This window comes from Nesoenas mayeri (assembly GCF_963082525.1).
Source record: "Nesoenas mayeri genome assembly, chromosome: 1".
Lineage (NCBI taxonomy): Eukaryota > Metazoa > Chordata > Aves > Columbiformes > Columbidae > Nesoenas > Nesoenas mayeri.
This window is the reverse complement of record NC_137541.1, coordinates 189,061,033-189,078,054: the sequence shown is the minus strand read 5'-3', so window position 1 is coordinate 189,078,054 and position 17,022 is coordinate 189,061,033. Positions and strand designations below refer to the sequence as shown.

Here is a 17,022-nt window from a genome sequence, read left to right as displayed (position 1 = left end):
TCTTGGAAGAAAAGAATAATTGCTATATCCCCAGATCATGTAAACATATTGCTTCCACCATATACATATTTTGTGTAACATTTTGTGTTGGAGATTGTGGCCTAGAGCTCAAAGAATCTGTCTTATTTTAAAAGTATGGTGTGCACTAAACAATAATGGCAACTGTTGCCAGAACCTTAAGAGATGACTGTTCTTTTGCATTAGATGACAATGTTAAATTCAGCATTTAAACTCTACCTAATTCCTTCACCTTGCTTCAGATATCTGCTGCTGGAAAGAGAGGGGCTGAGAGAGAGGAGTGATCTGTGGCAGCAACTTTTATAAATCCACAGGAGTCTTGCAAAATCTTCAAGACATAATTATACTAAAGATAATAGAATCATAGAATCATTTGGTTGGAAGAGACCTTCAAGATCATTGAGTCCAATCATAACCTAACTGGCACTAAACCATGCCCCTAAGAACCTCATCTATGCAACTTTTAAACACCTCCAGGGATGGTGACTCCACCACTTCCCTGGGCAGCCTGTTCCAATGCCTGACAACCCTTTCCGTGGAGATATTTTTCCTAATACCCAGTCTCAACCTTTCTTGGCATAACTTGAGGCCATTTCCTCTTGTCCTATCCCTTGCTACTTGGGAGAAGAGACCAACAACCTCCATGCTGCAACCCCCTTTCAGGTAGTTGTAGACAGCGATCAGGTCTCCCCTCAGCCTGCTTTTCTCCAGGCTGAACAGCCCCAGTTCCCTCAGCCGCTCCTCAGAAGATGTTCTGAGACAGGTGAAGCTGTAACCGTGAGTCTGTCCTAGGGTCTGCACTATCAAGCTGAGCTTTACCCTAACCATGACTGACTTCCAGTGCTAATATACATTATATTTTGAGTACATTAGTGCTACGTGCACTTGCCTGGCTCTTTGTGAAGTACCACAACTGAAAGCATTTGAAAATTCTGGTTTTCCGTGTTAACGTATTTTTTAAGCTTTATTTATATTCAGAAAAGTAGAGGTTATTAAAAAGAACAGGAAAAGGAAAACATTATTGTTTGGAATTACTCAGAGAATTTTAAGAATGAGAAAAAAAAAGGCTGTGGAATGATTATCAGCAATGATGTTTTCTATTCACAAATATTTCCATTCTATGTGATATGAAATATTTTAGCAAAACCCCATCACCCACAGTAATCCAAATAAAAGATCTACTGACATAACTCTGGCAAATATCTGAAAATAAAAATTTCCTAGCCTAGTTCAAGGTGGCTAGGATTTCAGCTAGTTCCTCCACTTATTAAACAAGGTTTAAAAAGTTTATTTTGAAATGCAAAATACTTAACAATAGCAATAATAAGCAAAATCTTCCAAGCAAAAAGCAGCATAATGTGGAATTGCAAGATTTGCATGTTTAAAAGGCACATCTAGATATCCTTGTGGAGAAGGCTTTATGTGCTGTATTAGCACTTGGGCTATATCCAAATATTCTGGGCTAAAAGTTGGAAGCATCATAGTTTGTATTTTAATAGTTTGTCCTAATGTAAGACTTGAGGAACTTCAAAAAGTGACAAGCTTTCCCACTTGCTCTCCAGACCTGCTCACCTCATACTGTGATATTGCCACCTGTTTTATTAAAAAAAAACAAACCAAACCAAACCAAAAAACACAAGGGAAAATGGTCTAGAGCATATTTAGAGTGAGAATGTGCATAAAGTGATCAATAGTTTAGCCCTGCTGGAAAAAAAGAAAGGGTAGACAATGTAGAAACCAGCCTAGTTGCAACTCACCAAATATATGTTTAAATTTAAAATTTAAAATGCTGACATAAAGCAATTTCCTTTGGAATCTAAGTGGTTTTGTTGTTGTTTTTTCTCTGCCAGTTAAGCTGTACAAGCTCCTTAGTAGCCCACGTAACAACCTGCTGGAGGCTCCTGACATATCCAGCCCAGGCTGAGGAATCATTCACTGTCATGGAGAATTTTGAATCTTTGGGGATGTTTTTTCTGGAGTAACCCCAAATTTAAAAATAATTACTTCCTTTGCAAAACTAGATTGCTTTTATTTGACATGCTGTACCTAGAAGGTTTTTTTTTGCGGTATACTGCCACTTCTAAATTGGATGCATAAGCTAAATTTTCCTTCTTAATTTTGTCCAGTTTTAAACCTCATGTTTGCTGCTCTTACATATTCATTTTAATTTGTATTTAATGCTGAGTGTCCTGAGCTGCTTGTGTGACCACTCCACAGCATTTGCAACCATTTGAACACAATATCTGAATGAGAAAAGAATACCCAACAATAAGGTCTAGTCGTTTTTAAGCTTAAGTATCTGCATTACATTTAATGAAATTAAAATAATCTTAAGAACTTTATACAAAATGGAAACATTGCACAGAAGAGAAGGTGACCTGAGATTAAAACTGTAACTGTATGCATTCCAATTTGTAGCAATTCTTACTATTGTAGGGTTTGCTGTTATTTCTTCGTTTCTATTAATGCTAAATTCTTTTATTTAAAAAAAAAATGTTTTATATGAGAACATTGAAATGGCAGTTTTAGAGTTTTCTATCATTCACATGCAAAGTGCAGGCGTTATCATGTCTGGAAAGTTTGGTTTCAAAAGCATTTTCTGAGCCTGTATAATGCACATTTGCCTTTACTTCAGAAGGAACTGAGTTTGTCTCCACTTGCTTGGAATACTGGGGGTTTCCCACTAAAGCTTTTAAAACCTCTCTCTCTCTTTTGTCACTATGTGTTCACTAAGACAAGACAAAAACCAGTAAGTCCTTACAGGACTTGTACAATTCAAGATAGCACATGATCTATACTATACAAAATACAAAATGTAAGGCTATCTCTTGCATATGAAATACATGATAGTAGTCCAACTTTTATTTTCAAAAACTAAGGTCTGTGGAATATTTTTGCCTTCCAGGGGTAATCTTTTTTAATGTGACCATCTTTAATCTCCCAAAAATCTTTGTTGGGGTTTTGTTTGTTTGTTTTCATGTATCTATATCTACAGTTATGTTTAATATCTTAGTAAACTCTGATAACAGAGCAGATAAAAGTACAGCTTAAGGTGAACTCTCAGACTAGATCCTTAGTTGCACAAATATTCAGTAGTCTGCTTTCTTTCAGTATAGGCACTGGTCTAGGTCAGTTAATGCTGTTAATAAAAAGCAGGTTATTGCTGACCGCTAATTTTATATTGCTAACTTGGCCAGTCTGTGTATTCTTTCTACTAGTTATTGGCTTTGCATGCTTTTATCTTGGTCTTGATGTATGATGTACTTATTACAGAATGAAATACATATAAGTTGCAGCATTATATTCTTATTTCTTGGCAGGTTTAGCACGTTTTTTGATGTTTTAATGTAAGTAAATCAGTCCCTGAATAACTGCAAAGGCTTTCGCCACACTGAAAAATTATCATTACATAGCTTCTGAAATTTCACCAATATACTGTTTGAATAGGAACACTAAATACTAACTGCAAAATTTACAATAGATCATATAGTATACCACTAAATACTTTATCATAAAGGTTAGATTAAGGCCAGACAACATTTTTCTGAATATACAGTACAAATAAGCTGTTAAATCTTTGATACTAAACCATTACCTATTCCAGACTCATTTTTTCAAACAGTGGATTAAAAGTTTAAATGCCAGAGAATTTCAGAATACATAGAAAGCACAGAAAAGGAGAGCCCACTAATAAAATCTAAAGGTATGGAGAGATTTTACTGCAGAGAGATTCACTGGAAGAAAAATGCTTCTAATGGAGGGGCTGGCCTCAATGGCCTGTCCGTTTTATTGCTGGAGAACTCCAGGCTAATTCAGAAGAGGTTTCCCTTCGCTGCACTGCAAAAGTCTTACCTCTGAGATAATTCAAAACTGGGCAAGAGTTTTAGTTTAGACAAACACTTGGATAGGTAAGAGCAGTCTGTTTCTATTTTTATTAAAATTTAAAATACTTCTTAGTTAGAGTGATTGTTAAGAAAAGTCTTGATGGTGACAATGTCCTCTCCTACAGAAAGTAACCACACAAGAAGATCATCAAATGAAATATCAGATCCGTCATCCTAAAACTTCTATGAAGGTCACTGCATTTTAAAAAACGTTTTAAAGTTTCTTCAAATTAGTTTCAAACATGTCACCAGTTAAATGATAACTGGTGATGTGGCAGTACCAAAATGATCATACATCGTTGGGCATATCAAATTGCATGGTTGAGTCAGTAGTCTTATGGTACTACCAAGGAATTTGTCCATTACAATACCACAATAACATTATTTTATTGGAATTTCACACAAAGACAGACAGGGGGTCCTAGGTATATCGCCAGAACTTGATTTTATGAACTGTGCATATGCTACCGAGGAAGAATAGTCAAAAGCACCTAAATGACTTATAGGAAGTGCCACAAACTTTCAGTGGGACTTTTGTGCATGCAAGAAAATTCATAACTCATTCTTCATTCTCCTGCTCAAGAACTTTGCCATATTATGAAATAAACTTCATAAGATTCTTAATTCAGTAACATTCTGTTACTTTTTTTTTCCTACACTGCAGTTCTATTGCTGGACTTGCAAGACATAGCAGATCCTCACCTATCAGCCAGACAAGCTTGAAAATGGGACCCGACCCCATCCCCTCACCTTTTGCACAAGTTTCCAGCCTCACAAGCTGTTCTGCTTACTGCCCATCCCACAGTTTATCCAGAATCTCCATCTGCACTTTGAAGGAGTATCTCAATTTCAATGGTAGGCAGATTAACAGATTTCTACATGTTTCTTCTGGTTTCCCCCACCTAAGACCCAGTCTGTAATTCCCGCAGGTGCCTGTTGCCGTGCTCTGACAGTGGAATGTGGTTCATCAGAGGGCTGACTTGGACAGGGCTTATTTTCTATTGACTTTTGCTCTACTTCTGTAGAGATAACATGAAACACTTGAATGGTCTCACATTGCACATGTTCCAGATATTTTCAAATATTTGTAAAGAATCTTGATATACCTCTTTTATGGGCTTAGTGTGACCATAAAGACATAATCTTTTTTTTATATTTCTGGAAAAGCAATAGTAATATTGCTATTTCCTGAGGTGACCGTATGATTCTGAAGTATTCAAATACACAAGAAATAAAGGAGTTAATATCTGAAAAAAACATAACCAAAGTTACATACGGTGAATACTCTCCCCTTTGTAGTAATACACCAACTATGTTAATTATTTATTCTCCTGAAGCATTAGAGATAAATATAAGCCATGCACTAATACTTATGAAGAGGCTAAAGCAGGCATTCCCAAAATTTTATTTGTGAGGCCTCTTAATGTGCACAGGGGACCACGATGAGGCTGTGTAACAAAATTTGTTGGCAGCACAGCATCTTCTCAGCAGGATGGCTACAGCTAGGATGGGCAGCATAAAGCCTTTGTCAGATACCAGGAGCAGGTAGTTCTACTTCAGAAGCTGCTAGCATAAATATCTTTCATAATGTTATGAAAACTACTTAAGGGCCAAGGTTTTACACATTAACTTGAACAGCCTGAGGGTTTGACTCTGTGCAATGTAACTCAATAATCTCACCTTCTGTAATTTCATATTAATTAATTCAGCATCAAGACAAAATGTACTTCGTAAATTTTCTGAAGGAGTTTGAAAGTCAAAGGGAGTTGGTTTTTTTTTACTAATGATAGTATTTTCTGTATTATTTTGTCCTGGAATTTTAATTTTCTTAGAATCTCACTGTATAGATAATATATACGATATACGATACCTTCGTATTCTGGTATTCTGAAGCGCACATTATTTCAAACTGCATGAAGGGTCAACTGCAGAAAAGTCCTCTGAATTTTTTGAGTGCCAGTCCACCCATCACATGGAGATTTGTTTATCATCTTTGCTTTTGAAAAAGCATAGATTTTGTCCCCTTGCATTACAACTTTTCTTCAGGAGGATTTTGGAAGAGCCCAAGCTGAGACTGCTGAAAATATTTTGTAGGGTATTTTAACAAAACCAGAGTGCATATGTTTTCTCCAATCTCAACCCAGCAGCCATTGATGCCTGCTGAAGACATTCACAATATTTGAAAGACAAGTGGATGCTGATGGCAAGAAAGTGCATCTTTTCTGGGGGCATATAGATTTTAATTTTTTAATTCTCTAGTAATGAACAATCAATTATGCATGCTTATTAAAACACGCAGGCAGCATGCAAGTATACTAACGAGATAAAAGACAGACATTTTGATAATATCTACAAGTTTTCTTACATGATTCCAATATACAAATTCTCTTCAGTATGATCTTTCATCATATCCTTAAGTTACTATTCCTGTTATAACTTTATTGTTATTTTCCAAGGTTCCTATAATTTCACAGTAGAATCATCCATGCAACTAATTTCCACTGAAGTAAGAAGTAAATTTGAACTTACTGCTCCTTCCATTCACAATAAGTAGGACACAGCAAATGCCATATCCCAATGGGAAATGGATACATTATTAGGAATAATGAGATGAGTGAAAAATGTACTCTATGCAAAATTCTATGTTCATTATTAGTCCCTCAAATTTGTGAAATTAATAAAATATTCTTTCTTTCATTTTAATAATTAAAGTCCCTAGCAAGGACTTTAATTATTAAATTATTAAGAGCTGATTTGGGTTATTTTTTGACTTATAATAATGCATCATTGCTAAAGTAACCAGAAGTTCTCCAAATCCTTTTCCAAGCAGGCAGAAAACAAGCGTAAAGACAAGAAATGTTTTAAAGTTCAACTCACCATGTCTCTACCTATCAGCTCAAGAGAACGTCTAACTGAAATATACAAAGTGCAAATCTCACAGACACACAAAGAAAATTAGGATATAGAAAGCTTAATGCATCACTCCTGTCTTAGACAATTAATTTCCTATTTTCCTCCCCTTCACTTTCTATTCTGTTTTCCCTGGGTATTGTTATTTCAGCATGTGGCTCTCCTACCTGGATAGATATCCCATGTCTGCAGAAGATGAACGAAAAAGAGATAATAATAATAATAACAACTGTATTACTCCTCTTGAAGAAGTCATCACAAGTTTGCAACAGATCTCCTCCTTTAGTTTTGGAGTCTCGTTTTCATAGGGTAAAGTGTAGAACAAACTGCCAAAGTATGGGAGGAGTGGGAGAAGGAATTTGTGTTTCTTTACTAGTTTTTACTCTTGTAAAACTGAAACAGAGAAGAAGAAACTATTGCAGGGCAGTTTTCAGATAGCTTAAATTCCATCGGAGTTCCACTGCCTCATTAATGAAAACAGCAATTTACCTTTCAGAAAAGGGCTTCGGAAAGGCTAAGCAAGGCACTGAGCAGGAATACAAGAGGTACAAGGACTTAGTAGAGTTTAAGCCGTTCAAATATAAGGGTAAGAAGCTTCCTTTGGCAAGGCAGTTACTGACCATAGTTGTAGACTTGACTGTTGCTGTTTTGATCATTTGAATTAACTCAATCTGACCTGAATAAAGAAAATTCATTGTCAAAGACTTAAAACTTTCTGATTCCTTTCTCATTGGGTATGATAACTTGTTTAAAATACTTACAAGTCACACAGAAGAATACGTATCTTTTAAGGAATCGTAATTAACTTTGAAGACTATGGCTTTGAATAAGTTTTTGTGGATTTTTCTCCTCTTGCATGCCTTGACTATTTATCTTATCTTGCTCCTTTGGTGAACTTACTGTGTTTGTGAAAAGAAGAATGAAAACAGAGGCCAGAAGCAGACAAACTGTAGGACAGATGTTATGGAAACTCCCATATTATATCTCAGCAAATTATTCCAACCTGAATCTGAACTATCATGGTCCAAACTCTTACAATGATTGTCAGACTTGTCACTCAGTAATGATTGTATAATGAAGATAAAATTTACCTAACTGTGGTACAAGGATGGAACAAGGAAATTAATGAAAATAAGTGAATAATCAAGGGAAGAGAAACTGGAAAACGAGATCATCCATCTTCCTGCCAACCAAGGACTGTTTTCTGTAACCATTTTCAGAGTTCAGCTGCCTTAGCTTTAAATGTCAAAAGCAATGGAGCTTTCAAAAATCTATTTTAGAACACTACAGTTTTACTTAAAACAGAGCTTTACTCATGGTGAAGGGTGATGGCTCAGCTGCCCCATTAACAGTGCTGTACACAGAGACTGGCCTCCTGACACTGTATTGGCCACTCCCATGACTGTGCAGCCTCCTACAAAAGTCTTTGAGTTTATAGGCTGAAGGCCAAATCTTGACAAAGATACTCATTGTGAATACTACCTTAATTACCTGCATTATCTGTTTGGGTCATCTTGTCTTGTTACTCCTAGGGAGTGGTATCTCCCCTTTGTTTGACCCAGCTGAACAAGGTAGCATTCAATGCAAGTATCAGACCATCAGCATCATGCTTCAAACCAACAAGCAGGTTTGGGTTAGATCTTCCTAAATGTGTTGAAAGAGGCATGATGTAAATCTGTGTGTAACTTGAGCCTCCGAAAGGCCTCCCAGATTCCTGTGCAAGGGCTAGCAGACCTGATGCACTGGGCCTGACAACGCTGCTCACCAGCTCACACAGCAGAGATGGCAGAGTGCAGGGGAAAGAGTCTGACAGAGGCTCCCTTAATGGATTCCTCCTGAATTAGAAAGGACTTTTGTTTCTTTTTTAAGAACAATTATTTTTCTAGGATTCTCCTGGAAGTTGCACCTATATGCAAACTTGCCAACATTTAATTCTTCACCCTTTCCAGATATATTTCAGAAAGAGGTGACCGTGTTCCATCAAGCAGCAGCCCTGAGTAGAGGACTCATTTGGAGAACCCTGAATGTCCAGTGGGGAGAGATACTGTGGTCCTGGCGCAGACACCAGGAGGCTGCAGAGGTGCTGCTGGAGAACCTACCACATCATGATGGTTGTCTCTAAGTGGCTCCTTTCCAGCTCTTGGGCTTCCTGGCTTGTCCCCTTCTCTCTCTGGTACAATAGAGGAAGCTGTGACAACTCACTTAGATGCCCTAAACAATGTCAACAGTGTCAGAAACCTTTTAGGCTGCTACAATAGCTAAGATGGGCTCCCCAGAGAGATGCTTTGTCTCAGTAAGGTTTTCCAGTTTGCTGCTGTATTGGTAAGACTCCGCTTGCCTCCCTGCAGCAGCCAACATCATTAGCAGCATTTCTGTACAGTCACTGAAGTGAGGGAAGATCCGGGACAATTCACTTTGTCAAGGGGATGAGTTCATAATTCTTCTTTTTGCCTAATATCTGTCAAATATCTTCATTTTTGTTTACTTGACTGAAATGCTGCTCCTGGAAGTAACACATATTGTTTTGAGACTGAAAATATAGGTTAAGATTAGTGGCATAAAGTTGCATAGTACTTCCTGCTTAAATATGATTATCAGCTGGGTCCTGCTCAGTACAGTTTGAAGAAATGGCAATCCAGAAAAATGTTATGTTTCAGAAGCTATTCTGAATAATTTATTGCCACTGCATACTGAGCTGGCTGCATTCACCGAGAGAGTATGTGGTTTAATATGAAGACTTGAAGTAAAACAAGCAAAAAGAATGGCTCAAGATACCACTTCAGAGCTGCTGAGAAAACAAACAATCATAAATAATATTAGAAGGACATGAGTGATGTCAAAAATTCCCATTCAAGATAGAAGGAGAATTTTGCGAGGAAGGTGGGCATAGAAGACAAATCTGTAATGAGGGTACAGAAACTCACTGGTGTGTTTAAGGAAGTGCTGTCTTAGTGATGAAGTTACCTAGATCACCAGCCCTGAATGAAAATTAACATGTACAATATTTCACATGTGTATATAGACTTTTTAAATCTTCAAAATTTTGTTTCCCCAGTTGAAATAAATGTTATTTTTAATTTAAGAACTCTATTTGGGCATTAAATGTACCACTGATTACAGACTCCTGACCAGGAGAAAAAGGTTGTCAAGTGTTAATTTGGTGAGAAAGCACAGGAAGTATATGTGGGACTAGTCTAAGGGTGGAAATTCAGGGAGCATACTGCATTCATAAATTGAACAGAAATATTGTTTATCTTGTACCACTTAGAACAGAGAGATGCTGTCTGCATTTGGAAAAAAATAAGAAAGACCATTTTGTTTTTTGAATGGGCACCATTTTATGAATTGTTTTCAGCAGTTTCTTCCACTTGTAACAGAGTTGGCAGCACAGATAAGTTGTATTTTTTTCCATTTTTCACTGTACTTGTTTACTGTTTGGTGTACTTGGAGATTTGTCTTTACTTACTAGTTAGACTGAAACAAGAAGATCAATGATAACCAGTTAAACGTGTGTAGCAACTATTGCAGAGGAGATCTGGACACTGGCTTTGCTGGCGGGGGCTGCCTGCAAGGGCCAGTGCTCCCCAGCCTGGGGAAGGTGACAGCCTTTCCTCCTTCGTTTACACAAAATAGGAGATTTACAAGTAACAAGTACATTTACTTAGCAATGCCCCTGCAGGGTAGATCTTAATCACTATTTCACTGTGAAATAGTAGCAAAGATTCAGCCAGGAACTGGGTCAGGGTGCTATGTGTGTTGGCCTGTGTCTGTATGGCCAAGGTGATATACTACTTTTAAGTCTAAGACTTAGCAGTAATGCTTGCTTTTGACAACATTTTTATGCCATGCTGTCTTTATTTTGTTACTTTATTTCCACTAGAAAGACATTTTTCCACAGCCCCATTTCTAAACAATAGAAATAAGTAACCTGACAGTAACATACATTTGCGTCAACCAGAGTCATGAGGGGAGTTTTTAGGCTGACTAGTAATGCATGAGTGCTGCTAAAATTTGAGAGACAAGATAATCCTTTTTTGAAAAAAAAAAAAATAATCTTGGAGGCTTTCCTAGAATGATATATACTTATTTACATAGAAAAAAAAATCAAAACCAGAACTGCATCATTGCATCTGCACGGCTTTTGAAATGTTTTGACACATTTGCCAAGATTTACTAGGTAATTTCACATGCTTGTCTGGCAATTTATAATCCACTATTTTGCACTACAAGCTGCATCCTTGAGGTTATTTCATGGCATAGGCATAAAGTAAACTAAATGACAACAGCCCCTGGCCTCTCCCTTTTATCTGTGGGAACGACCTTCAGCAAACAGAATCCACAGGATGTTGCACATGCATTTTGATATATATTTATATTAATGGGAATGTGTCTGAGTAAATGAAGAAGCAAGCCTTGGCTTAGGGTAGAGAAATAATGCAATTATTTAATAAACCATGTGTCACAAGAATCTCTCAGGGTCAGTATTGCATCAAAAGGTGCACTGTTTTGGAGCCATCTTTGGGCCTTGGTTTTCTAATGCTAGCTGCTGAGAGAAATTTGGAAAAATCTGGCTTATTTCTCTGTGAGTTGATGGGTTTCTGCAGTAAAGTTGGGATATGTATGAAGTACAGCACAAAACTCCCACTCAGTTAAGGGCAGAATTAGTCCACCCAAACTGGAGACAGATTAGTATTAAAGAATAGAAGTAATTAAGTATCGTATACTGTAATTTTTATCACAGTATCACAGTATGTTTGGGATTGGAAGGGACCTCAAAAGATCATCTAGACCAATCCCCCTGCTGGAGCAGGAACGCCTAGGTGATGTCACACAGGAACATGTCCAGGCGGGTTTTGAATGTCTCCAGAGAAGGAGACTCCACAACCCCCCTGGGCAGCCTGTTCCAGTGTCTGTCACCCTTACTGAGAAGAAGTTTTTTCTCAAATTTAAGTGGAACCTCTTGTGTTCCAGCTTGATCCCTTTACCCCTTGTCCTATCATTGTTTGCCACCGAGAAGAGCCTGGCTCCATCCTCGTGGTACTCACCCTTTATATATTTATAAACATTAATAAGGTCACCCCTCAGTCTCCTCTTCTCCAAACTAAAGAGACCCAGCTACCTCAGCCTTTCTTCATAAGGGAGATGCTCCACTCCCTTAATCATCTTTGTTGCCCTACGCTGGACCCTCTCCAGCAGTTCCCTGTCCTTCTGGAACTGAGGGGCCCAGAACTGGACATTATAGTCCAAAATCTACTTTCATTTAACCAGAAACCAATCAAGCATCTCTGTGTTATAAGCACTAGAAGTAAAAGGACATCGGCAGATAGAGAGTAATTAAGCACACTGGGTAAAAGACCAGGGCTCCACCCTGCTTTTCAAGGCACAGAGCAGATGTACATGGAAAACAACTTTTAAAAGCTGGAGAAAGAGAAGAGAGAGGAAGGAAAGGTATGCCTGACCTGCAGTTTAAGATTAATTTGTACTGCAAGGTCAAGAATGTTGGAATTTAAAGGGTTTGTTTTGCCCACTACTTGGAGTCACTTCATAATTTTGTACTAGAGCTGAACTTCTCCAATGATAAACATGTTTAGCGGCAGGCATTTGGTTTGTCATCAGCTGGGAGCAGGGGGAAAGCCTTGCTTGTTCTCCAGACTAGTGAGAACTCACTTGGAAAGATGCTGTTCCTCCAGTTCACAGAAACACAGCTAATTTACTCAACTCCCCCTTTTGTTTTTTTGTAAGGTTATAGTTGGAGGATTCTTATTATAGTGTGTTGTTTTGTTTTTTTTTTTATTTATTTTGTCCTAAATCTTATGTTTTCATTCTAGATATTGGTCTATAAAGCATCATGATGTGTACCAGTAGACATACAAAAAGATCTATTTATTTTATTTTATTGTAGACCAGATTGTAACCTGTCCTCCATATTATTTTAATGAAATAAGAATACAGAAAATGCTGTTATTTAGCAGAAGCAGTGCTGTGGGTGAGGTGGCACAGTGCTACAGTGCCACTACACTAAAAAGAGGCCATCTTTCAGCACTAAGAAATATACTTCGCTCTCAGAGTAAACCTGAGCTCTATCCCTTTGGAACAGTCCATAGACCCGGGGAATATATGCTGTACTTGGCATGATACATGGTCTTGTAGGAGCATGGGGAACTGAGCCCATGTTCCCCTTTTAAAAAGGAAGGGAAAGCACAAACCCAAAGTTCAAAGTTCAGGCTAATAGAAGTGTAGCCAGTCTGATGTAATAGATTTGCCTAATGTAAAAACCTAGTATACTTTTCCTCTAGGTTTATATTCTTAATTATGTAATTCATGTTAATTATCACTTTATAACAATTTGTGCACCTCCTCCTCCTTCTGTAACCAAACTTAATTTATACCACTTATTTAAAAAATACTTGGAACAAAAGAGAAGCTTGTATTACCTCTAGCTCCATGTGTTTTTCTGCCTTGTCATGGTCCTTCAGTTCCTTTTCAGAATGATCATCGCAGTCTTCTGTATGACAGATGTGTTGAAATTTAGTAAGTTCATGTTTAGTTTGCTTTCTTTGAGAAACGTTCCTTCTATGGACACCATTGAAAAATGCCTCATACAGTGGCAGTTCAGTAAAGATATCCTCATCATCTCTACCCTCTGCTTCTTCCTCTTCAGATGAATAATCTTCTGCTTCTCCTGCCTCGCAAATATGGAGTCTAGTATTAGCTTCATATGATAAAAATTCAAAATCAGAAAATGTGATAGCACTCGGTTTGTGTTTTATGACTCTGACCCCATGACTCCTCTCTGGTTTCTGGTCTGAATTTTTTCCTGTAAGCACTGGCCACTCTCTGTGTGAGGGAAGGTTTAAAGGATCTTCCTGTGGCTTGTGCCTTGCAGAACAGAGTAATTCTTCAGTAAGGTGCTTTGTCTCTGACTGATGGGTGGCACTGACACACTCTGCAGACGTGCCAGGTTGCAAGGATGTCTCATTGAGGTCTGATAAGGATGAGTCGGACAGCAAACTCAGCTGAGGTTCCAGTAAAAGATTCTGAAATTCAGATGGACTTGCCTGGTTTTCTATCTTTCTTTGGTATTCTTCATTCTTTGTTTCCTTTGGAATCCCCAGACACTTGGCAGATGTAAGATAAGGTGAGCCTTGTTCTTCTTCACAGATGTTAGTTTCCATTCCAATGAGTTTCATCCATCAGAGATCAAAATGACTTCATTCTTGGTTTTCTTAAGAAACATAACTCCACATATGTAGACAGGAAATACTTTCTTGTTTTTCCAAAAACTTGGTCACACAATCATTATTAATGTCTGGATTCTCCTATAAAATATCTGAATCCTCTCTGCTCCTGAAAAAAAAAAAAAAATAAAATATATATATATATATATATATTGACAGTAACATGCTTGCATTGGAGTGCATCAGTCTAAGTAATCCTCAAACATGAAATTCCAGTATCAAATTTACTTAAAGATATCTTAAAAAATATTTGATGTATGCAGATTAAATGAACTTAAAACATGAGAACTTTGACATGTTTACCCTAGAGACTTGGAAAGAACTAAAAAATGCAGAAATGATTTTTAAATATTGACTTTATGTTGATTTTTGACACAATGTTTCAGAATAATTCAAAGTGATGTGACCTATATGCTTGTTATTGAAACATGCCTCTGTTCACTGTACTTTTATTGTCTGTTAAATAATTGAAAACTTTTACATTGTTTTGATAAAGCTACTAAAATGCTATAGGGAAGAGCAAGAAGCAAAAGTAACTGACAGAAAAGAAAGAAAATTTCAATATAGGTAGAATTTTCTGTCTCTTGGCTTCAATGACTTGCCAATGCAGTTCAGAACCTGTCCATTCCCAATAAATTTGCAAAGCAAAAAAGAGGAGGTTAAAAATACAGAGAGCTTGACTACTACATCAGAGCTGGCCATGTCTGGTTTAAATCAGTCTTAACTTCTGTGCTCACATCTAGGCTGAGCACCTCCAACGCATGGGCAGAAGGGAGCAGCTGAAGATCCGATCACGCATCACTGAATAGCTTACATCCACTCATCTATGTAATTTACTTTTTGTGGCAGATTGAATATTGATAGTATTTATTTTAATGGTTGTTTCAGTACTCCATCTGTGAGATAGCAAAGCAGAACAGAAGCTTTTCAAAATAAAAAGAGAAGCTGAAGCCTTTGATGTATGTGGCAAACCTGTCAGTGACAAGGAAGACATGTCAGAAGGCAGCGCTGTGGTTGTCAAAGTGGGAAGCACGCAAAGGAAGATGCTGGCAAGTGACGTGCCTCTCACTGTGCATACCATAAACTGAGCAAAGCACACCATCTAGGCATATTTTAGTGCTGGTTAGTGTATATTTTAGTGTTATAGACATGCATTGGGTAATAGAAAGAATGCTATTATACATACAGGAAATTTGGGTTTATTATATTACCTTTGTCATTTGAACTGTAGCTGTGAAAGGCGTGAGCGTGCAGGCACACACTGTTTAGGCAGAATTCCTCTCAGCTGTCGCTGCCTATGTAAAAGTCAACCATTATTCTAAGCAATTGTCTAGCCTCCTGCTGGAGCCAGTGGAGAGAGAAAAAAGCTTCCAGTAGGTAAATGCTCTCACTTATCTTGGATACCTATTTTGACTTGGGATAAGTCTCACTCCTGGCATGACTGCCTAATCCAAAAATACGGAGGAAGTTTAGACAAGAAACTTACGCTGATCACTCAACTTTTAGAGGGACAAATAAAAGCAAGAAGAACCTCACCCCATGTTTTTGTTACACAGTAATAATCAAAACTACTTTCAAAGGCCTCATTTTCTCAGTTTCAACTTAGCCATCTGCACAGAAGTGAGTTCACTTTCAGGAGTGCCAAACACCCTCAGTTCTCTCTAGCATTAAGCGAACTAATTGAGCACAATATACTTGAAAAAGAAAACACATTCCCACATTTGGAGAGAATGACTGGAGTAACTAACATTTAATATAATACTGTGTACATTTTTGGTACAGTGAAAAAGCCTCCTGCCATTTCAGGTGAATATTGGGTATTATCTGTGCTTCACTATGAGCCATCACCTCTATTTTTCAGTCCCTGGCCCCCGCTGCTAGAAGGCAAGCTGTGAGCACCCACACTCTCACCATGCAGACCCAGGTATAAATGAAGAAAAATCACCCAGAAGAGTCCCCAGAAGGCAGCAAAAGAGCTTTGGCCTGGCTGCCCACACCAGCCTGTTGCCACCAGGTGAGAGGACAGGTTGTGTTCACCAGCACTGGTGCTGGTGGCTGCCCTGTTCCTCACCTAGTGCTGGTTTGAGGAGGAGCATCAATGCTTGGGTCTCCTCAAGACTCTCTTTCCCAGCTTCACCCTTTCCTATTGTCGTTCTTCTTTTTCTGGCAGAAATTGCCCATCCTCGGCCTGTTCCTTGGACCCTGTTTAGTTCTGGTAATGCTGCCAAGCAGGCTTTGCTTGTGATGACACCTGCGGGAATACACCTATGTGTTTCTAACACCATCTTTGCTGTAATGAAGTCAAAATACAGCATAAAATGCTCCAGAAGAAGCTACAGAAATTCTGCAGTAGGCAAGCAGAGGGTAAATGAATTACATATTTTTTGTTTTCAGTATTTTAGGTTGATGCTTTAGGCTCCAAAAAATGGATTATCATGCCTCCAAAAATGTGAATTTTTCATTATCTCCAGATATTCCAGCATCTAGAATAGATTTCCAGCTTCTTTTAAAATTTTCCTAAGTTCCTTCTCTCAAATGATTTTCAGTTTTACAGGATGTGGTGTGGAGCTGTAACTTTAACCGTTTAATTACAAAAGGCATGGCAAAGTTTTCCCGTTTATTAGATTTGCTTACTCCCTTGGATTCTTTCTTTTTTTTTAAATATTTTCGTGTGATGAGACTGGAACAAAGAAAGTATGTAAGAGCAGGCTGGTTTTGTGCAAATATGGCAAGAAATCTCTGCAGAGGAAGTGGTAAAAAGAGAGAGTGAGTTTACCCTTATTAATCCTGTGGAATATCTCTCTACTCAATCTAGCAGAGACTGGGGGAAAAAAACCCACACTGTTATACAAAGTATCAAATTCTGTATTTTATAAAGGGTTACATATAGACATTTATAGCTCCTAAAAACAGAGCGTTTTTGGCAGAGCTGCAAATTTTGAAATCCTGCCCATAGCAAAATCTGTAACTCA

The 17,022-nt window shown here is 37.9% G+C and overlaps 1 protein-coding gene across 1 annotated transcript in view; it reads right to left on the bottom strand.

Moving 5' to 3' along the window:
* STARD13 (StAR related lipid transfer domain containing 13) overlaps window positions 1-14,274 on the bottom strand; it is a gene marked incomplete at both ends in the record, with an annotated part of 255,942 nt that extends 241,668 nt beyond the window's left edge. Inside the window, one exon of the mRNA XM_080346961.1 lies at window positions 13,247-14,274. Within this exon, the coding sequence (XP_080203087.1) occupies window positions 13,247-14,002 (756 nt within the window). The remainder of the gene's footprint in view (window positions 1-13,246) is intronic.
* Window positions 14,275-17,022: the final 2,748 nt, after the last annotated feature.